This window comes from Gastrolobium bilobum, unplaced genomic scaffold (genome assembly GCF_033153095.1).
Source record: "Gastrolobium bilobum isolate Gb01-03AN ecotype WA unplaced genomic scaffold, APGP_CSIRO_Gbil_v1 utg1030, whole genome shotgun sequence".
Lineage (NCBI taxonomy): Eukaryota > Viridiplantae > Streptophyta > Magnoliopsida > Fabales > Fabaceae > Gastrolobium > Gastrolobium bilobum.
The window spans coordinates 485530-510663 of NW_026898359.1; the positions used below are offsets into that span (position 1 = coordinate 485530).

At 34.5% G+C, this 25134-nt stretch overlaps 2 protein-coding genes across 2 annotated transcripts; one reads left to right on the plus strand and one right to left on the minus strand.

Moving 5' to 3' along the window:
- Positions 1-469: 469 nt before the first annotated feature.
- Positions 470-14457, minus strand: LOC133315292 (protein REDUCED CHLOROPLAST COVERAGE 1-like). The gene is made up of 26 exons (XM_061516891.1): positions 14316-14457; positions 13944-14013; positions 13799-13860; positions 13019-13111; positions 11691-11766; positions 11385-11603; positions 11236-11303; positions 10998-11129; positions 10856-10897; positions 10204-10728; positions 9941-10101; positions 9017-9536; positions 8853-8915; positions 8654-8755; positions 7945-8259; positions 6982-7074; positions 6774-6875; positions 6554-6658; positions 6113-6246; positions 5591-5774; positions 5101-5232; positions 4755-4867; positions 3910-3997; positions 1207-3484; positions 933-979; positions 470-733 (listed from the first exon to the last, which is right to left on the minus strand). Exons 2-24 carry the CDS (start codon positions 14002-14004, stop codon positions 1382-1384), a joined length of 5493 nt encoding a protein of 1830 aa, XP_061372875.1. The 5' UTR covers positions 14005-14013; positions 14316-14457; the 3' UTR covers positions 470-733; positions 933-979; positions 1207-1381.
- A 5937-nt stretch (positions 14458-20394) lies between these two features.
- On the plus strand, positions 20395-24986 carry LOC133315303 (histone-lysine N-methyltransferase ATX3-like; the record flags this gene model as incomplete). The annotated part of the gene is made up of 13 exons (XM_061516900.1): positions 20395-21267; positions 21368-21423; positions 21505-21682; positions 22193-22300; positions 22399-22467; positions 22574-22642; positions 22753-22844; positions 22948-23040; positions 23509-23645; positions 23914-23994; positions 24146-24245; positions 24322-24443; positions 24841-24986. Coding segments are annotated over exons 1-13 (2124 nt in total), but the record flags the coding sequence as incomplete, so codon positions are not given.
- Positions 24987-25134: the final 148 nt, after the last annotated feature.

Genomic DNA, 25134 nt, shown 5'->3' on the forward strand with positions numbered 1-25134 from the left:
GCCATCAACGCTACTACAGTGATTTTCTTTATGCTAAGTTAATTCCAAAACAATCATCCTCATTTTGGTAGAACAAGTTTTCATCCCCTTCTAAGTTAAAAAAAATTAATAGATGATAAAAATAAAATAAATTTTGCTATTGAAGCTTGCTTATAACATTAAATATAATTTTAATATACCCTGTTTTCTTGTTATACTTGAACTAAGTTGTAATGTATCTTTATTTTATTTTTAAGACATTGAGAATCGAATACAGCACCTGCTACCCACCCCACTCACTATTAGGCTAGCCCTAATAACTTATCTTAATTTTTTTTATCGTACACATCTAAGTGTATGTAGATAGACGAAGTCAGCAAACACACACACTCACATTACCTTCAGATATTGACGGAGCCCGGTGGCATACTAAATTCAATAGTCGAATTTAAACTTTTATCTTATTGAATTCAAAAACTACAATCTCCATCGATATGGTCCATCACATGACTTCAATTGTAAAAATTAAGCATCAAGTCAACCAACAAAAGAGAACCACTAATACCCAGCAAAAAATTAAAGAATATATATATATACAAATAAGCCAAATTAATTAACAAAGCCATTGACAATGATGTAACAATTGAAAAATTAGAAACGGTCTTTAATCCTGTAATTCAGTAAATCAAAATGGCCTACGAAAAAATTTCACCTTGAAGGTGCCTCCGAAATCGTAAAACTGACTGCGATGAACCTGCACGCTGAACAAGATGATTAGCATTTGTTCTACAGCAACTCCAATGTAATTTTAATTCTCACGAACATTTCCACATGCCAACTAATCACCAAACAGTGTGCCTAAAGTGCATTCTAGACAATATTACACTGTGAGTGTGACTAGCTGGGACAACGGAATCAATAAAATAGCTCTAGTTTTTATACGGAGGACTCACCTTAAATTGAAGAAAAGCCTCATGCAATCCATCTTAAAGAAGAAAACCTGCAAGTTTTTATTAATCAAAATGATTCGGTCAAAGGCAAATCTGATTTCTACGATAACAAGACTTCAGTGATGCAAAAAAAGTTTCTTCATACAATAAACAGTACATTTTTCTGTGTGATCGTGAACACGGGATAGGGGCCACAATGAATCGAGTATACAAGTTATCTTCACTTTCCAAAAATATAACTTCTGCAAAAGTAAAGATTAGGAGGTGAAAGACCTACCAGAACCTTCCCAAAAGGCAGTCCAAACACTTATAGCTGCAGGGAAATTGTAGCTGAGTTCCAAGAATGATTGAAATACTATATCTTCTTTTGTATGTGAAATTATGAGGTATCTCTCTTCTTTAATCGGCAGTAATTCTGGTACATTTCATTAGTAACAACAAAGAACTGTGGGTTAAACAGTAGCTGTACAATCTTTACAAGAAGACAAGTTGATGGACCTGGGAGCATCACATCCTCGAACTACACGGTTATAAATAACCTTAAATGACTGCGAGCTGTTGGGTCTAGTTAGCAAACTTATTGGCATTCTCAGAGTATGCTTCCGTTTTCTTCTTCCCCTCATCAAAATGCTGATGGTTTTCTCACCATCCACGTTCCTTTCACTTCTGCTAGTGTTGTCATTCGACATAAAGTTGTGATTTGGTTTGTTCCCAGCATTATCAGACCCACAGAAATTAGGATTACCATTTTCCTTCACACTTTCTGAATGAACTCTACCCCCTTCATCTTCACTAGTCTCTGATTCTAGAACTTTCGCCTCTTCCTTAATTTCATTGACATTATTAATGACCTCAGGCAGAACAAAAGCTGAACTTGGACTTTCAGAAACATGACACTGATTTTGCGTCTCCAAAATGGAAACAGGGATGGGTTCGATGACAGGTGCTGGAAGAGGAAATTCCACAGGATGACAACCAGGCCAGACAGCATTAGGACCAAATTTAGATACAGTTGGGTTCAAATTACATTGCCATGTGAAATGATTGACATGAAATGCACTCCTGGTAACTGGAATGTTGTTGGCTGGTATTGATTGAGGTTGAGTATAAGGAGGATACATATATGGTAATGGTTGTATCATGTTTGGTGTTGGTGGAGGTGATGGGTATGGATGGTGAGGAGAGGAACACATTGGGTTAACTGCAGGTAACACAGTAGCAGGTCCATGGTGAATATTAATATTTACTGGCCAGGGGCCAATGGGTGGAACAGCAACTGGACCAGAAGGAAGAGTTGTATTCATGGCAACTGGTGCAGCACGTCCAATGCCTAGTGATGGGTTGAATGGAGCCGCAGACGCAGACAACTTCTTGTATGGGATGCCCTGGGCATCACCCTGACTTGATGGAGATACACAGACCCTTAAATCTTCACCCTCTTGTGAGATGGCATTTGTATCATTAGGAAATTCAGAACGGCCAGAGTAATTTATGTCAAGTTCCAGGTTGTGAGAACCTGCAGGATCCTCCACTGCATCAATCATTATGTAGTTATCAACTGCTTCATGAACCTCAACATCCCCAGATTCAACCCCCTTAGCACTCTCAAAACTATCTTGCACAGCATCAGTAAACAGTGTTTCTTCTTTCTTCTCGGAAACTTCAGTATCTTGTGAATCATCTACAGACAAAGAATCTTTGTCCTTCTCCTTTAATGTATCGTTTACCTCTTCCAAGGTTGGTTTAGCATTTGCATGTGCTTCAATATCTTCCTCTTCATGTTTGCCAACACCAAGGTCATGGCTAACAGGAATCTCACTTTGAGGATTATAGACCTGCAACTTGGAGATTGTCCCGGGGGCAGCCAATGCCACTTCTTTGTATGAAGGAGATTTCCCAAGGCTAACTATAGAAGTCTTTAATGGATTAACATCAGTTGGTGATGAACTTGAACTAAGTTCTGAATGAGAACCGTATAGTTTTTCACCAATTTCTGATGGATCCTTCGCAGTAGTCTTATTAGCTGCAGACAAGGACTTGACCCTGTATGTAACAGCTTTGACCACTTTCCTTCCAAATTTAGTACCTTGGGCTATGTTTACAGTATGATTATCTGTATAACCCCCATGGGATATTATTCGCTTCTTCAGAGAGTAATACCTACTGTTCTGATTAGTACTCCTTACATACGGATAGTCTGCGTCAGACTCCACATTCTTCTTCTGATAATAAACTTTGCCAATTGTTGCTCGTTTCTGTTTCAGTCGCTGGCCATATGAACCGGATGATCTTGGCCGTTGAACTGGTTGCCATCCATCCTCTCCATCAGCATATGCTTCAGACAAGATTTCACCCGAATTTTGTGGCTTTTCATATGAGGTCTTTTCTAAAATGGGCTCCTCTGAATCAGGCGCAGAGTTGGTCTCTTGCTCAGCATCTGCACCACCACCTGGTCCAGGTACAAGTATTTTTTCATCTGAAGTCTCTTTTGGAGTTTCTTTCAAAGACTCATCAGAACTTGCTGAGCCAATGTTCTGGCAGGATTCAATTCTTGCCTGCCAAATATTTGAAATTTGTATTGAAATTATATCATATAGGATGAGAATACATGCAAGAGGCAGCACAAGCAGGCAGTTACTGCAATGACGTAAAATTGTGAACCTTCATGCAGTAACAGTACGAGGGCAAAAACAAAAAAAAAAAACAAAAAGTTGCTCCACTAGGTGTCTGCTTCCTCTATTGCAGTTTCTCATTCTAATTACAGACTGAATTAGTCCTGAAGCTCATTTCATGTTGCTTGGTTTTTACATCTTAAAACAATGTAAAAAAAATACCCTAGCCAAACACTAGCAATGTAAGAAATTGTATATAAGTAGACAGCTGGCAGCAGAAATCAGACAACTCTTCTATCATTGTTCTTTTGCCAAAATCTCAAACTAATGAGTTAAATTTATTTAAGACCAGTAAATCAGCTCCATACCTTTGTTATTTGGCTTCTTCTCTTTATTGCCACATCTCTTCCTTTGGCATCATGGTTAGGATTAATGTAGTCAAGTAAATCTGAAACGCTGACAAATTCCACGGGAATATAAAAAATCAGCATAAATTTTATGTGAGAATGTATGATAGATATATATGTTAGAATGTATATAAATAGGTTGTGTTATTGGTCCCACATCATGTTAATAGGGTTCAAACCCATGTAATTATTGATATAAATATAATTCCTGGGTGGTCACAATACACGCACAGTTTCTCAATTTCAACTATGTAAGTACAGTCATTCTAAACTTTGACAAGTCTGACAGGAAGTTATGACACTCTACAAAGCACAGATACTTGAAACTTCAAGAAAGGAGTCATATTTGTGGCATACACATATCAGAAGCTGAAAGACACGGCATGACACTTCAGAAAACAAATTAACACTTTAAATTTTGCTGTGTTGCAGTGTCCACGTCCATATCATGTCCTATGTCCACGTCAGTGTATATGCTTCTTAAAATAGGCACCATTCAAAATTATTATTGTCAATGATTTCAAGCATTGTAAAGAAGACAGTTTGTTATCAGTTAACAAAATTGAGCTGTTCCCACAAGTTATAAGAACACCAAGAGAACAATTAAATGCAGTATTGATAGTCATTAACAAGAAACACCAAACAAGGTATCAGCTGCAAACATTACCAATAAAATTACATACTTCAATTTCCAAATAAAAACTTTTACCAGAATTTCTCCTATGAGATCCATTAAAACACACCTAGTAATGAGTAATAGCTAATAAAGAACCAGATCCAGATGGCCAAGGACAATTCTACCATACCTTAGGTGGCCTTTGCTAGCAATTGATGCATCAGGCTTTCGAGTACCATTTCGTGCAGCTTCTTGCTGTTCAAAAGCCTTGGACTCAAAATACTCGAGCCAAGCAGCCGCATCCTGTAGCATTTATCACAAAATTTTAGGTTATGCAAAACATAATTCTTTATGAGACCATTAATGGGGGACTAGAACTCTAACTCAACCAAACACTATTTTGCCACATCATTTAAGACTCTAATCTACCAACTATATCAATGACAAATAGGTGCTGTATTATTCTGTTATTTCCTCATCTTCTGAATGATTGGGTGTTCACAACACGACAAATATACTTAAATGTGACAATATACCTGTGTACGCAAGTCATCTGGGCCAAGTTTTGCCTGCAGTATTTGTAAAGTTGTTTGCTCATGCTGCACACTCAAAGGATATGCTTCCATCAAAGAGAGTGCTATTGCTATTGCATGATAACTTGCAGCCGTCTGCAGAGATTCAAATTAAGAAATTTGCATACATGAAAATGAAGAGATGAGAAGTGTTGCTAGATAAATAACACCAGCCTCTAGTGCGTATCATTATATAAGCTGTTCTTTTAAGGGTAGAATATTATTTTGGTATTTTAGATGAATTCAAATGATTACAATAAGTACTAAAACTCATCTATGTACAGAATATTTAAACGATTTCCACTGGTTTCACACTCATTAATTTAGAGCCCACCTTTTACCACTTGCATTTTATGCAACATTCAGCATAGAATTGAAGTAAACATTGAAGATGAAGGATCGCCAAAATTAAACAAACTTAATACTTTGGAAAAATCAAGAAATAAAATAAAACCTGAATATGATCCGAACCAAGCAATCTTTGGTTGCACTTTAAAGCTTTGTGAAGATATCTGAGAGCAACATGTACATTTCCCAGACCTTCCTCCATCATCGCCACATTAATGTATGTTGCCGCAGTATTTGGATGAGATGGGCCACAAGTTAAATGCAAAAGGTATAAAGCACGCTTTACATACCTGATTAAATAAAGTTGCAGAGCCAGGTAGTAAACAAATGAAATAAATCATCACAAAAATTGAAAACATTTAAATCCCTATTTACTATTTTTATTATGATTATCATTAATAACGTTATGTTAAGAAAAAACAAACTAGATCCTGTTAGGTAGACCACAAGAAGGATATCAGATCCTCCTCTTTCTTTGTAATCCTCTTTTCTCTCCTAATAAATTACTATTCTCAAATAAAAAATGGACAGTTATTCATATCAGGTCAAAAACCAAACTGAATTCTAATTATGAAAAATCCATGAACACTTGTGCATCATCATTACATTGCATAAGAACAAAACATACTTCAGAGCCAGCTCTGTATGTTGAAGTCTGTAATAGAAAACCGCAAGATCTCCATAACTCTTCATAGTATCCGGATGATCCAGACCTAACTCTCTCTCATTGATATCCAGAGCTTTTTGTTGATAAATTGTAGCCTGTGATTGGAGTAAACAACTTAATGAATTGAAATCAAATTTGAAAACTTTGACTAAAACAAAAGGAGTAGATTAGATATTACATAAGTGTGTAGACGGTAGAACTATAGCTGGTACAAGCAAAAAAATTTATAGATGAATTTAATTAAGTGTATGTCCCACAGAATTACAATTCATCAGAATGTTATTTGCCAGTCTGTATATCTTGATTGTATCTGTATATGCTATGGATGTGATAGAGGCTAATCCGGTTTCTTATGCAATAATGTCCTCCCAATACAAAAACATAAATGACTACAAAGTAGACCTGATTGAAGTCTCCAGTATGATATAGAACAACAGCAAGTAAGCTGTATGCTCCCGCTGTCATCCGATGATAGGGGCCACAAACCGCTACCAGCTTGGCAAGAGCCTGTCACCAACAAATTATTGCGGTCATCATACAACAATACCAAAAAGCATTTGCTGTTGAGGCAAATTGCCAGAAGTTCGTAGATTTTCCAACAAAGGGCTCTGGAGATAGATACCTTTGTCCCATAGGTAACTGCATCTTCCAGCTTGCCCTTGTCTAAAGCTGTTTTTGATGACTCTAGGAGCTGCCTTCCATCTGCGGATGAGCATGCTGCTTGCTGCAAAGATTTAGAATGTGCATTAGATACAAATTTGGATTTATAATAAATTTCAAGACATTGTTCGAGAGAACATATAACTTTATTGTCTTGTCTTGTTTATTACCTTGTGAACTGGGACCAAGCTGACAATATCAGATTTGTGGAAAGGAATTGCAGAATCCATGTCAAAATCCCTGGGAACAAGTTCAATGCCAACCTAATACAGAAGGTGGTAGTGAGAAACAATTGTCAATGAACAACTGCTCAATGGCATTGTCAATTGATAACCATAAGAACTACAATTTATTGACTAATTTAAGTCTGTACATGTGTTTATACTGTACCTATACACACACATATATGTGGGGAAATTATTAAGTACATCTTTTACAAGTATACCAACAAAACAATGAAAACAACAACCACCAAACCTTATTCTCTCTAGATTTCATAGATTCATCAAGCCCCATGTATCCTAAATCCTTCTTAATAGTCTCCCATCATGTCTTTTTGGTCCCCCTCAACCTCCCTTTAGAAGGGCACCATCTTTTCTTATTTCTCCAATTCACAAGCACATGCAGATAATTTATAATAATGTTAAAACAAAGATAGAGTTAAAAATCATAAATTTTTATATGGGAGTTACTTCAGTTGAAGGGAAAGAAGAGTAAAGGAGGAAAGTAGGTTTGCCGAATTCATGACAATGATCAGGTTATGTGTTCAATAAGCAACACTTTCTTATGAGATGACAAATTGAATTACATCGACAAGACCATCAAAGACCATTATGATAATGCAAACCAACTTTATCTAGTGGCAAATAACTATTTGAGGCCATTTTAACATCAGAATAGTGACCACAATATTCAAGTGGGAAATCCAGCTAACTTATACAACTATTTCATGCTCATGTGCATACATTGAACAAATAATCAACATGTAATTACCGCAATTAAAAATTAAATTTAGCCAAGTGTACTCCTAGGAAACAGAAATATGAAAAAGATACACGTGTGACTCCACTGCTATGCAATCCACAATGCAAGACCCAACACAAACTGCAGATTTCATATCCTACTTCCAGTACCTTGTGACATAAGCCACGTAAAATTGCAAACTTCCTCATGTCGTTGTAATTCAAACTGCTAAGATCCCAATCAAATCGCTTCTTCAGAAACACCTCTAGCCATTTCCACACAAGGGGGTGGATTTTGCATGATTTATCTAATTCTCTACTTTCAGGAACACCGAGTAGCAAATTCAATGCACCAGCTATTGATGCAGCCAATTTCTCCTTGTCAACAACAGCAATCACTGCCTGCAGGATGTGCTTGAAGGCACGAACTATCATCTCATGAATACAAAGTGATTGTACATGTGATAGTTTTTCTGAAAGCTTGACCTGCATAGAAAACAAAAGACAAATATCACACAACATGGAAAAGCCTACACAAATTTAAAACCTAATACACAATATCCTCCTTCCTTTTAGCCCTTGTCAGACAGTATAAGAGTAAGCAAATAAACTTTGATGTCAATAGAATGATAAAGTGATATAATTTGTGAAGAAATCTGATTGGAAAACATAATTTGTTTTTCAGTCATATTTTCAGAGCTAGTAATTGTATTATGTGAGATGTTAATTAAATACTTACAACCTCCATGCCATGAATTGGAACTGCAGAAGTTTGAAAATGCACAACATATTCAACAGTAAAAAGGACACAGAGTTTCTCATAGATATCATTACTCGTCACAAATACAAAAAGTGAAGAAGACAAGTTTAGAACACTAACAACATGTCCAAGAGAACGCATCCGTAGGCCCCTAGTATGCATAAAATCAGTTAAGGTGCGGCCATCAACGGGAGAGAGTTCCAATGATCCAAAATCTGCTACCTATATTGAATATAATTAATAGTAGAATGGGAATAATCATAATCTTATCAACTGGAACACATTTCAGACAACGAGGCACGTAAAACCCTATCATTACCAGCTTGGGGAGAGCAATGTCCATGTAATATTTCTGGGACAAGTCAATCAGATCTTGCATTGACTGATAATAACATGAAGTAGTTTAGTCAGTCACTGGATGCAATAGTTTGATTCAAATACTGGAAAATTTGGAGATACTTTGTAAGACCTTGAAGAAATTACCTTGCTGTGAAGTCCCGTTCCTGATTCTTTCAATCGAGTAAAAGCTGCATCGGACAGCATTGCCTTCAGCACAAGCTCATTTTCTGCTGCTGAATTTTCATGCTGGGATTCTACTGAGGGAAATAGAGCACTTTCAGGCTCCCCATTAACATAAGATCTGGAGTTGTCAGATGCCAATTTAGGGTTACTTGGATCGGATTTATTTTTCTTACTCTTGAGGGCTTTAAGGGGTTTCCCTAGCCCCTCAACCTTCATTTCATTCTTAGCTTTACCCAAAGATTGTTTCTTATCTTTTTCTGTATTGTTTTGGTCTTGCAAATGTTGTATCCAGCAGGCTCCAAGTTCCCATCTTACGAAATTGTCCAAACCAGGTTGCTCTTCCTCAAGCTTAGAAATGCTTTCTTTGATCAGCCTCTCCACAAAAACACGGGAAACTCCAAGCTCTTCAATCTCAGGCATTTGCATCTGAGTCACTGGTCTGTACTTTTCAGACTGTGTTGAGTTGAGAAGTAATCTCAAACTGCAAAGAACAATAAATAATTACAGGGCCAATTTTCTTGCGATGCATGAGAATTAGGGATCAACCATTGAGAGCTGCAACAGAAGCTATAAAATAAGAACAGACCAGCTAGAAATTAAGCTGAAAACTGAATAATAGCTCCCAGGAGGAGAAAAGAAAAAGCTAGCAACAAAAAATAAGTCCTCCAAATACAAAATAAATAAATATATATATCTATATATATATATATATATATAACTATCTATATCGATCTTGAATAAGTTCAAAACTTCGTCAAAAAAAAACAAAGAAGCACCCAAAACGAACTTGTTTCAATCAACACATTGAGAGAGAGAGAGCACGTAGTTTATATGAGTAAAAGAGCATTACGTAAACTACTGTAACATTGAATGGTTCAGGACTACCTGTTAATGTTGAGTGCATTGGCACCACCCTCTGGCTGATCAAGCAATTCAGTACTTTGATAAGAAGGAGAATTGACATTTTCATTTTCTCCACTCTCAACTTTCACAACAACCACATAACCACAATACCTTACATTAATAACACCTAAAGTGGTAATATCCTGCACGAAGAAAGTGGAACATGTTATCAGTTATATGAGGGAAAAGAAACAGCTCTAAAGCACCACTTTAACCAATATTTTTCTGTATGAAATGTATAGTACATGGGCTGCAGTATTCTCATCAGCAGTAATTCCTTTGAGTAGATTTCGCTCTACTAGATCCTTTTGATTTACCCCAGTAGCTTTAACTCCATCAATTTTGGTATCAACCTTAGAGCTGGCAACAGAAGCATCTTTCGAGACTCTGATACTCAAGTCACTTACTCTTTCAGTGTATAAAGTATCATTTTCTGCAGTTGAGCATCTTAAAACGGGCTCTCCCATTACATGTTTAACAGCCCTAATGGCTCTGAAAATGGCAACATCAACAAATAGGGAGTGGAGAAGGAATGCTTTCCTATCACGAACTTGCCTTTCTTCTGCTGTCTTGCAAGGCATAGATGCAATAAATGAAAACTCATTGGCCCAAGGAATCAAGTCAAACTTTCTGTCTCTCCCTAGACCACCACCATTTCCACCCCAATTTTCATCCTCCACGGGAAGAGGAGGGAAAACTGAAGGCGATTGTGCCACAACAGGAGGAACAAGCCATGTGTTGGCTCTGAAGCCATAAGGTAGATTCCCAAACTGAAGAGACAAAAGAAAAGATTAGAGCCAACAAAAGCCATCAACGTATTGTATGGTTCTTTCATTAGTTATAGCAAGTTACACATCATTAATAAGAAAAGTAAAGAAGTCAAAAAGCCGATCATACCTTGTTACGTTCTGAGAATGCCTTCAAGAGATCATCATAAGCCTGAAAAATTAATAAACATAATATGTAAAATTAACCAAATTTACAACTAGCCTAAACCGTAAACCAAATTAAACATTTAAGTAGTGGCAGGAACACTAACAGTATCAAAAGCTCTACTAAGCCGTCTTAACAAATCAACAAGGTTATGACTTAAAATCCGCTGCTTCCCAACACTGTAAAATCCCTTTCTGCAAACTTCAACGTGCACAACTTTCCCATTACATAGCTTCACCTGAGCATAAACGAAGATTCAATTTTCCTATCTTTTGCCGTTTTCTTGCTCCAAAACAAAAACAATGCCAATGCGAAATTTTAAAAAATAAAAAATGAAAAATTACATCAAGGGAGAAGAGATGATCCGCCTCTGGTATTTCCTGAACTTGTCGTTTCACAGCGTGCTTGATATCTATTCAAATTCATCAGCATCAGAAGAGAACGTAGAGAATAAATTCAAAGCAAGTGGAAGAGGACAAAGATTGTAAATTACATTGGAGAGGGGGAGTGAGATGTGAAAGAGAGAAGAACTCGTAGAAGCTCCCAAGCCTGGGGCACGACTGGTTGATCTCGCAGTCTCCGTCAACCACCTCAGCCGGCGGCGCGTGAGAGTTTCCATTCTTCGCCGCCGACGGACCGAAGTTCGTGGTGCAGGCCACGATGTCCAGCAGCCGTCTGACGTGGGCAACCGCTCCATCTTCGTCGTAATCCTCTGCCAAGTGGCAACATGAGCAAGACGACGTCGTATACTTAATTCTTTTATTTTTTTAATTGATTAAATATAATAATTGAAAAATACCTTCCACCAAAGTGAGGACGCATGGCTTCAGTGCGAACACGTCCACCGTCTCCTTTAGTAGTCGTGGCCCTCTCACCTGTTACAAGATCTTGCTTACGAAAGCGAAAGTATAATAACAAAGGGCAAAATTAATGTTACGTTACATTTAGTAAGTTTTCCTTTTACATATTTTTTTTGATAACGGTGTCATTTTTTATTTTTTCAGGCGGTGAAGTTCATAAATTTATTTCTATGATATAAAATAACTTTTTTTTTTTTTTAATATGAGATTAACAAGACCAATAACAAATCATACTTGAACTGAACTTACCCTAATGGTTTTTGTTTTTTTTTTTGGAAATGAACGTACGTACCTTAATCTTAATTCTCTTCTTTCATACAGAATTGTTACCAGCATATATATACACAAAGAACAAAATAATCATAATTTTTTTTTTTTTTGGTAAACAAAATAATCATAATTTAATTATAGATGCGATTACTCTTCCTCCGGTGATAATCAAAATATAAACTGTAATTAAACTTCGCCTTTTGGATAATCATGCGAGAGAGAGAAAAAGAGAAAAAAAATTCGTTGTAAGCAAACGGAAAAATAAAATTAAGTGTTTTAATAACTTTCTAATACTAATCAGCTAGGACTTTTTATCAATGTGGTATATTTTTTATATTTTAAATTGAAAATAGGATTTTAATTATTATTTTTTTTACTATCCTTGTGATAATTTGTAAATTTTAATTTTTTTTTAAGAAATTAATTCATTACTGCTAAAAGTCATTGAAAAATAAGTATAACGTGTAGAAAACTAAATTGGCTCAATGAATTCAAAAACTTGTTTTTTTTTTTTTTTTCTCTTCGTGATAGCTTCATTCAAATTTAGTTGGCCGCAGCGTAACTCATTTGTTCGTGTTTCCTATTTTATTTTATTTTTGCTACAATTCGTGTTTCCTATTTACAATTAAATATAGCTGAAATTATCTATAATAAATTGCAGCTCCATATTACCCCCCCAAAAAAAAAACAAAAAAAAATGTCAAGATCCAAAATGTTTGTTGGAGCCTTGCGATGTCCAACATAGTACATATATGAGGCCTGCATCCAATACTATGTACATTTTTCTTTTCTGGAGATGATGTGTGCTTTCATTGGGCTTATATCTTTTTTATATTTATTTATTTTTTTGTCAAATATATCACCAAGTCTTCTTATTATGTCTCTATTTCCTTTGGCTTAGGATTCAGACAGTTTCAAGCTGTAATAAAGAAAGTCTCCATATGGCAACAATAAATCGTTAAAATTATAATAGCCAAAACTGTGGTACAAAATTTACCTCATGTGATAGGGAAAAATTGGTGATATAACAAGTCTCTGTATTCACCGATAAAAGCCGACGAATATCTATTATTCTGTCCGTTGATATCCCCTGCTTCACAAAAATTTTAAATCATTTACAACTAGTACTCTGCATCATCTTACAAAGAGACGATAACAATAATAAAATGGGGAAAAAGCTACATCAGAGATCCTAGATTCATATCAAGTACTTCTACGCTAAAGACGTAAAGACTTGGAAGTATAAAAAATCAAGCTGCGTTTTAGATTCCTTGAAATCGATTCTCTCATATATTGTCAATAGGTTCAAGTTGTCATCCTCAAAGTAACATTTTACAACCACCCACTTCTTTTTAGGCTACGCTAACATGTGCACGGCAACTGTGATATACACAAATAATAAGCCAAAAAAAAAAAGGTAGGTTTATGGATTGAATAATTGGTTCAGAATTTTGGATTCTTGCTATGCATCACAATAGAGTACGTAAGTTATGGTTGACACAATTAATAAAACTTTTAAGAAAGTTCAAATGAGTAAGTGAGCTAATAGTTGACACTCATTTGAGTTTATAATAATAATCTACTAGGCATAAAGTTCAGCACTAAGGGGAACAATCTTGCAAAAGATACCTATCACTATCATAACAAGAAGAGACAGAAGGTGGTTGCCAATAATTTGCCAATACAGCAATAAACAACCAGACACAACAAATATAGCAAAGTAAATCAAACTTCAGTCAATTTTAATCTAATCTGTTCACAAATAAAATAAACAAACCTTGAGAATAACATGAGTTTCATCGGGGAGGTTCACCGTGATATCCATGACAACCGGAAGAACTGCAGAGTTACAAGAACAAATTGCTAAGTCAAGCCAATCCAGTTTGAACAAGATATAATCATTCGGATGAAAATTTTCTTACGCTTCTCTTCCTTCTTCTTCTTCTCTCCTTTGGCCTTTCCACGATTGTTTCTTGGTGCCATTTTCGACTTCTTTGAAATTTGAAAAAAATAAATAAATAATATTGAACTTAAAGTTTTCAGGCACTCTATATATACAGAAGAACAAGTTAGAGTATATATTAAATTGGTTTTTAATTCATATGAACAGTTTCTTATCAGCATAATCAGTACTAATACCAAATTTATATTTTGAAAATCTTGAGAAAATTGAAGCTTATTCTTCACTAATTCAAATTTAATTTCAAATGAGGTAAGAAGTGTAGACAAAAATTGTGTTGGCTAAATAAGCAAAGAGTGTTAAAATGAAGAGGCAAGAGCTATAAAAGAGTTACCAAAGAGCACGAAGTGGATGATGGTCTTTAATGCAATGCTCTCTATGTAGTAATGAGAAGCGCAACAATGGAACGGAAGGAGTTGATGAGTTTATTATGCGAGTGATAATAAAACAGAAATGAGCGTGAAATGGAGATTCAGAAGGACATAAAATGGACGAGGCAAGCAAAGAGATATAGAGAGGTAAGGGGAAGAGGAGAAAAAGGGTAGTGTGATAAGGAAGGAAGGGCTGAGATTTAACGGACAGAAACCCGATTTGATAAAACGCCATTGGATGTCACCTTCTGGATTTTACAGCCTAATTATCAACTTGCTCAATATTTTATCTGTTTTTATTTTAATTCGGTTGATTTATCACATTTTTTGTCGATTTATTTTTTATTTTCGCTTCCCCTGATGCTGCACTTTGGTTTTGTGACTTTTGTCTTGTTCAAGATTTAAGAGATCTCATAAATATTTTTAACTTTTTAAAGTTGTAAAAAATATCAAAATTCGCCATTGTAAGTTTGTAACCCAATATATAATTGATTAGCACATAAATTATTTGGGAATATATTTTCTCACATAAGACAATTTTTATCTCAAACACACATAAAAAAATTAGTGAAACCCGTTAAGAAAAAGAGAAAAAAGAGAAAAATAAGTGGATCTCATCTTCTTTTTTATGTGCTGAGACAAAATTATGCCATCCAACACGAAAAATTATTTTGCCAAATATGTAACAACATTTTGTTCTTAGTATTTATACTGTTATTTAATAGGAAAAATGTGTATTATTTTAAATAATACAAATTATGTCATTTCATAAACATAAAGATGTGAGATTCACACATTTATTTATTTTTTTGTCTTTATTTTTTTCAATGAGACTCATATCTTTGTGTCTACGAAATGATACAACTTATGTTATTTAAAATGACACACATTTTTTTCTTATTTAATATCGAAATCAAAAGAACTAATTTATGCAGATGTGTTAAAAATTGGTGGAAGAATATATATATATATATAGAGAGAGAGAGATAATGCGGTATAAACATTATATATATATTTTAAATAGTATAAGTATTTGATGGATTACCTCAAGGGAAAATTTGACATTTTACTTTTTTATTATGTAATAAGAAAATAGTTATTTTATGTTGTGAGAAATAAAATGGGATCCATTAATTTTTTTTAAAAGACAAAAAGAGAGGCATATGTTTTTATGTGTGAGTATAACATGAGAGACGCAACATGAGAGTATTTCCCTTTTATTATTCACCAAATCAAATAACAGTATTTAGAACAAAAATAATAATCATCGATCCTTCATTTTTTATTATTAAGCACTATGATTATTAGACAGATGAATTTAAATGTTTTAATCATCAAACAACTAACAATATAAATGAGTTATCGTATAATTTAATTACTTGTATTGTACTATTTTATTTGTATTTTGACTTAATATATATAATAGAAATGACACATTGACACTTATATAAACTGCCTAAAAGAACTTCCCAGAGATGCGCTCTAGAGCTTATCATTGTGAATTTGTGGCGATGTTTACAAATTAAATCTCCCCCACTAAATTTAAAAATGTGAAAGGCAACACAAGTTGATGTGGTAAAAGTTTTTGCAACTATTGTTAATTGAATGCAGATAAACCAATGTCCAAAACAACTTGAACATAATATCACGGAGTATATGGATTAGGTGGTATGAAGTTGTTTCTGTTAATTTGTGATTTTGTGTCTTGAGTCAATGAACGTGCAATTGTATTAAAACTCCAACCAAATTAATCGAGTAATTGATGAATTAATAAATAAATTAAAAAAGATAAATATAATGTTAGTATCTGCTTAAAATAAATCATAAACGATGAATTTAAATACACACTCCTTCTGGTGATAATATTTCTTTCCAAATTTCCGGAGTATAAAAAAATGTATTGACAAACTGTAGGAATAAGCGTTTGACGCGAACGGGCCAATGCATTTTGGATAGGCATGATATTGTAATGACCACTTTTTATATTCGGAGGCAAATTGTATAAGTGGATTACGTTTGTATAGGGTCAATGATGTAAATATAACAAATAAATATTCGTGTTAAAACTTTTGACACATACGATCCACTGTTTGGGAACAGACTATCATATCATCGCTAAAATAGAGTTTCAGAAAAACAAAAATTTCAAAACAAATTAATCACAACAATTGGCCGCGTAAGTGCAAATGGGAGTCTCTTCATATAAGGAAATATAATTTGATATTTTCTCAAACAATACTATTTTTTTCTCTTTTTATTCCTGTTATTTTTTTTCTTTTTCAATTTCACTTTCTCATTTACACTAAGGAATATCTTAAAAAATGGTGATCTCGAAATATAAGATTTGATTGTAAGAGATTGTAAGTGAAAATATATTATAAATATAACCTTAATAATAATATATTATACTTACAACCTAAATTCGTTTATAACCTCTTACAATCATATTTTAACCGTTGATTTCTGTCAATCAACGATTATCATTTCCGCAAATCTAACTTATTAATTAATTATTAATTTGTAATAAATGATAACGGTTAATTGATGAAAATTCACAGTTAAAAACTTAAGATATGATTGTAAGAGGCTATAAATGAAAATAGGTTGTTTATCATAATCATTATAATGCATGTTAAATCAATAAAATGAATCCAACATAATTAGGATCTATGATGCACGGACACAGGACACGACACGCCGACACGTTAATTCTAAAAAATGCCATATTTCGATACGTTGAGACACATTTTGATATTAAATAAAAATTTTAATATATATAATATAATATAATTTATATTTAGGGAAAAGTGTTTTTCATTTTAAATAACATAACACTCTCTGTCCTTTTAAGAGAGAGACAGACATAGAAGAAATTATTTAAATTATAAATTAAAAAAAACCATCAACTTTCTCTCTCATATGATTTTCATTTTTCTGTGTCTATCTCTTTCCTAAAATGACATAACTTATTTCATTTAAAATGACAAATACCAAACCCATTTATTTAATACATATAAGAGTCCATAATAAGTCATATAACCAATCAAATATTTAAATTTCATAACATAAATATAAATATAAATAATTTTTCGTACTTTGTTAATTTTTCATGTCAAATTTCATAACAAAAAAATTTAATTTATAAATTATTTCTTTTATATTTAGTTAACAAAATAAAATTAAGATTTAAAAAAAAAATGTGTCCGAGCGTTGACCGCGTGTCGAAAAAAGTTGACTACGTGTCGAAAAAACATATTGAAACAGGTCAGAGAGTTGATCGCGTGTCCCCAAATGTTGACTGCGTGTCCAAGCTTGTCTGTGTCGCACACATCAAATTTTTCAAAAAGAGATTAAGAATTAAGATCCCCTAGTAGGATGAAAATGAAGGTGGTTTTTTTTTTTTTTTTAACCTATTGATTAGGCGTTTGGAAAATCATGGGTGCTTACTTGGGCTGTTTTGCTTCCCATAAAAAATAATGTGGGCATGTAATGGACCCAACTCAATTTTATTTGGGCTATGGATAAAATATGCTGGCCGTTATTCTACATTTTTGTTTACTTATTTATATATGTAGAGTCAAAAAGTTATGAATATTTTAAGTTATATGTATATATTTTTAAACAAATTATATGAAAAAAAATATTATCATATTATGCTTATTTAATAATTCGAGGAAAGAAATTACTTATTTTTTAACTTTTATAAAATTGTATATCTTAAAATACAATGCATATATGCATTAGAATGATTGAGAGAATTTCCTTATATAATTTTTGGGTTTGATGTTTTTCATTTTAAATAACATAAGTTATGTCATTTTAGGAGAGAGATAGACACAGAAAATGAAAATCATGAGAGAGAGAAAGTGAGTGGTTTTTTAATTTAAATTTTAAATAAAAAAATAAAATTCTGTGTCTATCTCTTTCTTAAAATAACGTAAATTTATGTCATTTAAAATGACAAACACTTTTCCCATAATTTTTTAATGACAAGATTATTTAGAAAAACATAAAAACAAAAAATAAAAACCAGTGGAATATTAGAACAGAAGGGAGATAAAAACGAGATTTTACGTAAAAAAATCATAAAAGTACTTAAAATTTAAAATATTGATAAAAATGTTTTAATAAAAAAATCATAAAAATATATAAAAAAAAATCAATGATAAATCGAATTTTTAATTACCATACAATTACGAAATGCATTAACACGGTCAAAAAGGCCTGTTGGTAGGGGTGAAACTGGGTCGGGCCGGCCTACAGGGGCCTACGGCTCGGCCTACATCAGGCTAGACCTGACCTAGTATATTTTGTATAATAGGCCGGACTCAGGCCTTAAAAAAGTCTGTTTAATAAAAAGGTCGTAGGCCTACTTTCAAAAAGCCGGCCCTATAAGCCTACAGGCCGGCCTATATTGTAATATTTATTTTAAATAAAATAAAATAGAGTAAATATGCCTTGAAGAAAAAAAAAGATATAAATTTAATCAATTGCAGTTATTTATAACTTAATTATATTCGATTATATTTAATAGAAATCTTACTTTATTTCTTATATAGGAGGAACCAATATCTCAACATGTTAGATTGTGTATATGAATATATTAAAAGATTTTTGGGAGAGGTTATACTTACTACAAATATCATGATGTGTTTGTTTGTGGGATTCATGTAGTTATTTTAATTTACATAGTATGAATTTGTTTGTTGGATCTAATGAAATATATGTTATTTAGTTTGAGCATTTTGCTTTTGAAAATGACTTAAATGCATATTGTATTAGTTTTGTTATGATTCATGATTCTGTTTGGACGTTGAAATTATGATTCTGGTGTAGCAACATAATTTGAGTACTTTTTAAAGTTGATTCATGGTTCTGCTTAGAAGTTAAAAATTAACAGGTTAACAGGCCAAGTCAGGCCATTTGTTTTTTTATAAACGAGCCAAACCAGGCTAATAGTTAGACTCATACTAGGCTTGGGCCAGGCCAAATTGAAATTTTTTGACGTAGGCTTGGACTTTTCAGGGCAAAGCTTGGCCTAGCCCAGCCCACTTTCACCCCTACCTGTTGGCACCGCTCGCAGGTGTCACACACAATTTGGTGGTGCCGCCAAAAATTTTAAAAATTGGCGCATTCCTCAGATTCATAAGTTTAGGAATTGGTTCTCCCTCCCTCCTTGTCTTTCTCCTTCACGATCACGGGCACCAAATAAACAAAACACCAGGGAACGTGCCACTCCATTTCTTTTCCTTATTCTAACACCACAGCCCTTCCTATTTGATTTTAAAATTTATCTAATTTATATTTTAAAAAGTGTTCATTTTGCCTTTTTTACATGAGCTTTATTAATTCCATGCAATAAGAGAGAACTCTCTCATGTAACAGAAATAATAATTTTTTTTATTATTTTTGTCTATAAAAAATAATAATAATAATAATGTGTGGGACTCATCTATTATAAATAAAATAAAAATAAAAAATACAAAAATCGATAAATGTCTTAGAGAGAAAAAATTTCTCCTATATTTTTCCTTTTTATATATAGATAAATAAATGAATTAATTTCCCTCCTTTCTTACGTTTCATTTTGAAGGGACCGATTCCTTGCGTTAAACACACTCATAGCTTCCGCTTTCTTTCTTACTTTCTTTCTTTCTTTCTATCTGCCAATTCTAACTGATTGTTTATCGGGAAAACTGTCAGCATTTTCCCGGGATTTCTCATCTGCATTCCACCTATAATCCTTTCGAAGATATAAATAAACGCTTTAAGTCCCATGATCATTTCTATGTGATTCGTGAAAGTGTAGAGTCATTCAAATTTTCTTTGTTTCATTGTTCGATTTGGGGTTTCGGCATCGGGGTTCTGGGTTGACGACTTAGGTCTTGCGAGGACTGGAAAGGTGTGGAGGATATTGCCAGGGCATGGTTGGTGGTTTGGTACCAAATCGCGCGAGTCTTGTCTCTGGTGCTTCCTTGTGTAATTAGGGTTTTGGGGTGGGGAGTTGCAGAGGTGAGTTCTTCCATTCGGGGTGCTTACAAGATGATAGTTAAGCGGATTATGAAAACTGAAATGCAGAACCTGAAATGGTGTAAGCTAGAAGAAGACACCAATTCCAAGGACAATGAGTGTTCGTCGATTCAGAAGAAGCGGAGGATGAATGAAAACTTGAGTTGTGGTTCTGGGTCTAGGTCCAGCGAAGGATGGAATTGGGGTGGTGAGGTCCATTCCCATGGCCATTCAAATTCTATGGAGTTGAATGGTGCAAGTAGGAAAACACTAGAGTTGGCCTCAGAATCAGAATGGGTTCGACCTCCATTGTTGCGGTCATCGAGAGGTCGAGCTCAGATGCTTCCATCCAGGTTCAGTGACTCGGTTCTTGATACATGGAAAAGTAATGGACGAGTAAAAAAAGATAGCAAACGCTTCGGGTTTGAAGATGATATTGCTTTAGAAGATATTGGAACGGGATTTGTAAAACAGGGGAAGAGAAATAAATGTGGCTCAAAAAGTTCTCTTTGTTTTCCATATTCTGCTGAAATGAAGGCGGAAACAGAATCGGGTGGCTTAGGTTTCAATGATTTTGATTACAAGAAGCTTAAAACGACAGTTAATGGGAGTCGTTCATTATTGGTTAAAAAAGAGAGTAATGCTTCTGGACTTGGTTTTGATCCTGAGGGTGTAGACCTAAAGGAAAAGCCTAATGGAAACGCTAAAAAGAGGGAGGGCATTTACAAACCAGAGGATTTTGCTTTGGGTGATGTAGTTTGGGCAAAATGTGGGAAGCAATATCCTGCTTGGCCTGCTGTGGTGATTGATCCCATCTTGCAAGCTCCCAAGTCCGTCCTCAACTGTTGTGTTCCCGGTGCAATTTGCGTTATGTTCTTTGGTTATTCAAAAAACGGAAAGCAAAGGGTAAACTTGTCTCCACTTCTTATCTGTGTTCATAAATTTGAATTGTTAATTATGGTTTTAAGTGTTGAATTCTAAAGGAATGATGATGGGCATTGGGCAGGACTATGCATGGGCGAAGCAGGGGATGATATTCCCCTTTTTGGAATTCATGGATAGGTGGGTATCTAAACAGCATCGGCTGCAGTTTTTTCTGCAAGAATATTTGGCACTTGCTCATTGAAAATTATCTTCATTCAGATTCCAGCGGCAGACTCAATTGTACAAGAGCAAACCGAGTGACTTTCACATGGCAATGGAGGAGGCAATGTTGGCAGAAGATGGCATTTTGGACTCACACTTGGGAGCTGAGCAAATTACTGATGTTCAGGCTCATTCCAGTGGGCTTACGGAGTATGCAGGTTCCTATGTTGATCAGGTTATATTAATTTCTTCCACTTTTTGCTACGTATGACCATGACCGATAATGAGAGCTTCTATAAGCTTCGTCTAGCATAAGAAAGAGGTCTAGTTGTATTGTGAACTTGTAATATAGATAACAGAGCTACTCTGCATTAACCGATATTCATCTTAGTAGGAAGGACTAAGGAGTGCCTATGCTATATACACTATAGCCTCTTATGTAGTAGTTACAGCCAACTGCTTTGTCTTTGAAGTAGGAAATCATGTTTGATCATGACTCTTGGAATAATATGTAAAAGAAAAATGAATTGCCGATGACCATTAAATGAAACACCACAATTTTAAATTATGCATGGTATGATTTTTTTTTGTCGGCTCAAAATGCAAAATCATATATATATATATATATATATGTATATATATATATATATATCGCCTGCTTTTGCTCCTTTTTTGGTGCAAACGTTTTTAAGTCTCGTAGAGTCTGGTTAATTCTAGATTTTTATCCAGTGAATAAATTGTGCAGGGTACAATATCTTGTGCTGGCTGTGGTTTGATGTTGCCATGCAAAACCATGAAGAAGATTAAGGATTCAAGCTTTGCTCCTCAGCATTATTGTAAACCCTGTGCGAAGGTTATGTGAATGACTCACTTTAGGGTTCTTCAATTTCTTGATTAAATAAATTTATTGCTGAAATTTAATTTTCAATACTTTTGGTTCTGTTCTAACAGTTACTAAAATCGAAACAATATTGTGGCATTTGCAAAAAGATTTGGCACCATTCAGATGGTGGGGATTGGGTGAGATTGTCTGCCTTCTCAATTAGGTTTTTGCTTGATTTAATTTATTTTTATTTCATTGAAGAATCATAATTTTGAGATCTTGTGGGTCTGAACTCTGAGTCAGGTATGTTGTGATGGTTGTAATGTTTGGGTGCATGCTGAGTGTGACAAAATTTCCAGCAAACTTTTCAAGGTGTCGTATCATGATTAACATGGTGCTACATATCTCTCTTTTCTATTATCTTGTTTGATTTCCCTAGTTCAAAAAAATACGTAAGATGACTGACTGGTTTCTGGATGCAGGATCTGGAAAAAACAGACTACTATTGCCCAGATTGCAAGGGAAAATTCAATTGCAAATTATCAGCATCACAAACATACAAGTCAAAAATCAAGTATGCAGTAATTATCTATTGCTTCCTTTTCCTAGGGGCATTACGCATTTTGACTTTATTCTTTGAATATTATGATGTGATGTAATACTATTTTTTGAGACAGATCAATAGAGAATAGCCTAAAACCTGAGTTGCCTGAAAATCTGGCGGTGGTGTGCAATGGCATGAAAGGAATTTATATTCCAAAGCTTCATTTGTAAGCCTTCAACATTTCTTTCATATTATGGGTTTGATAACCTGATTTAAATAATTTAACTTCCCGTCCGTGGTGCAGAGAAGTTTTTGGTATTGCTCTCTTTCTAAAATACATATTTTTGGAGATTCTTTCTATCCATCTCTCCATCGTTGTCATCCTTCCTCCCATGTTCTTAGGAGTTTTCTCTGAAGGTTACTGTGTGTGTACATTTTTTTTCCTCACAACTAATGCATATACATATATATTATTTTTGATTTTGTTATTAATTGGTACATTGGGTGGATTCAATATTATGTTGAAAGAAAGAAACTACCCTGAATCTAGATTTTATATTTGTTAAAGAATCTGGCTAGGTTCACAAGCAAAACAATTTTTTATCTGAACCAATTAAAGAACTTTAGGTGATTACGTATTATGTCATTCTAGACTAATTTCATGCAGCTTATTTTTTATTAAATTTTCTTGCAGAGTTATGTGCAAGTGTGGCTCGTGTGGTTCAAGGAAGCAGACCCCGATTGAATGGGAAGGGCATGCAGGTTGCAGAGCCAAAAAATGGAAATATAGTGTGAAAGTGGAAAGCACAATGCAACCGCTGATAAAATGGGTTTGTATCAACTCTTGCTATATTAGAGGCATAACGAATCTTTTTGGTTGATTAGGTGTTGGTCCGTTTTGTATTAATAGTCATGAAGAATGATTACTCTCACCTGGATTACTTTAATGCTGTCTACATCACTTTTATTTCTAAACATTTCTGAATTTTAAGTATGGAGATTTAGACAGTGTAACGTGTGTCGGCGTGTGTGTATCGTACCTTTCTTTTTCTATATTAGGTTTTGCTTCTTTCTCATATTTTGAACTAACAATATAAATTTCTCCAGATCACGAAGCACAAATCTCAACCTGGTATTCCTCTACGGTTAGATCAGCAAAAGGTGCTCTCCTTTTTGCAAGGTAAATGTCTATTCCTTGTGAACTTTCACATAATTAAGCCTTCATTTCTTTTACATGATCAGGTTTTATGGCACATTGCAGTCACACGTTTTGTCTTGAATATATCTTTGAAAGGGAGAAACTTATTTTACTTTTACCTTATTTTGCGCAGAGAAGTATGAGCCTGTTTATGCAAGATGGACAACAGAAAGATGTGCCATTTGCAGATGGGTTGAAGACTGGGAAGATAACAAAATAATTATCTGTAACAGGTGTTTTCATCATTTTCGTGATCTTTACCCGCAGGGGATTAAATGTCAAACATTATGTGACCTGTTGATTGTGCAGGTGCCAAATTGCAGTTCACCAAGAATGCTATGGGGCAAAGAATGTTCAGTTTACTTCCTGGGTTTGCAGAGTCTGTGAAACTCCTGATGTTGAGAGGGAGTGTTGCCTCTGTCCAGTAAAAGGCATGTCATCTACATTTAGTTTTTTCTGCAGTCTGATCGTTTTTGCTTTGTCATATGCTGTTTCTTTATGAAAGTAGTAAGTAATGGATCTAGCACTCTAATTCTTCACTGAGAAATGAGCAAGTTTTTTCGTACATATCAAGATTGACTTGACTTTGTTGGATCATCAATCTCTACACCAATCCATACATGCAATCAATTTAGCCCATTTTCACATAGTTAAGGAGAATCCTCTTATAAGCTTCGTGCAAATATGCCTACAATTACGTCTGTAGTACTAGCACTGTGCACTTACCATTTGATTATGCCTTTTATTTTTCTCATAATTTTTCCGCCACGGTCAATTCTGTCGGCCAATGCTAATTTGCTATTACAATATTGGGGAAACGCTTTGCAGGTGGTGCTTTGAAGCCAACTGATGTCGAGATGTTGTGGGTTCATGTAACATGCGCTTGGTTTCGGCCTGAAGTTCTTTTCCAAAACCATGAGGCAATGGAACCCGCCACTGGAATCCTTAAGATTCCATCTAATTCCTTTTTGAAGGTAAAACATTGGGCTATAAGGTTTTCTTGAAATTTATTGTCAGGTGGTTTCAGCTACAATCCTACAATATTCTTTCAAGCAGTACCCTAAGAACTACTAAGTTATGTGGGTTGTTATTTATTCGTTTGCTCTCCTTTTACTCGTTGAG

Excerpts from the sequence above, each read along its gene's own strand:
- LOC133315292 (XM_061516891.1), bottom strand. The coding sequence starts at position 14,004 with ATGGCACCAAGAAACAATCGTGGAAAGGCCAAAGGAGAGAAGAAGAAG. Across the intron at positions 13,112-13,798 it reads AAACTCATGTTATTCTCAAG|GGGATATCAACGGACAGAAT; the intron begins GTTTGTTTATTT and ends TTTGTGAAGCAG. Across the intron at positions 11,604-11,690 it reads CGTCCTCACTTTGGTGGAAG|AGGATTACGACGAAGATGGA; the intron begins GTATTTTTCAAT and ends GCCACTTGGCAG.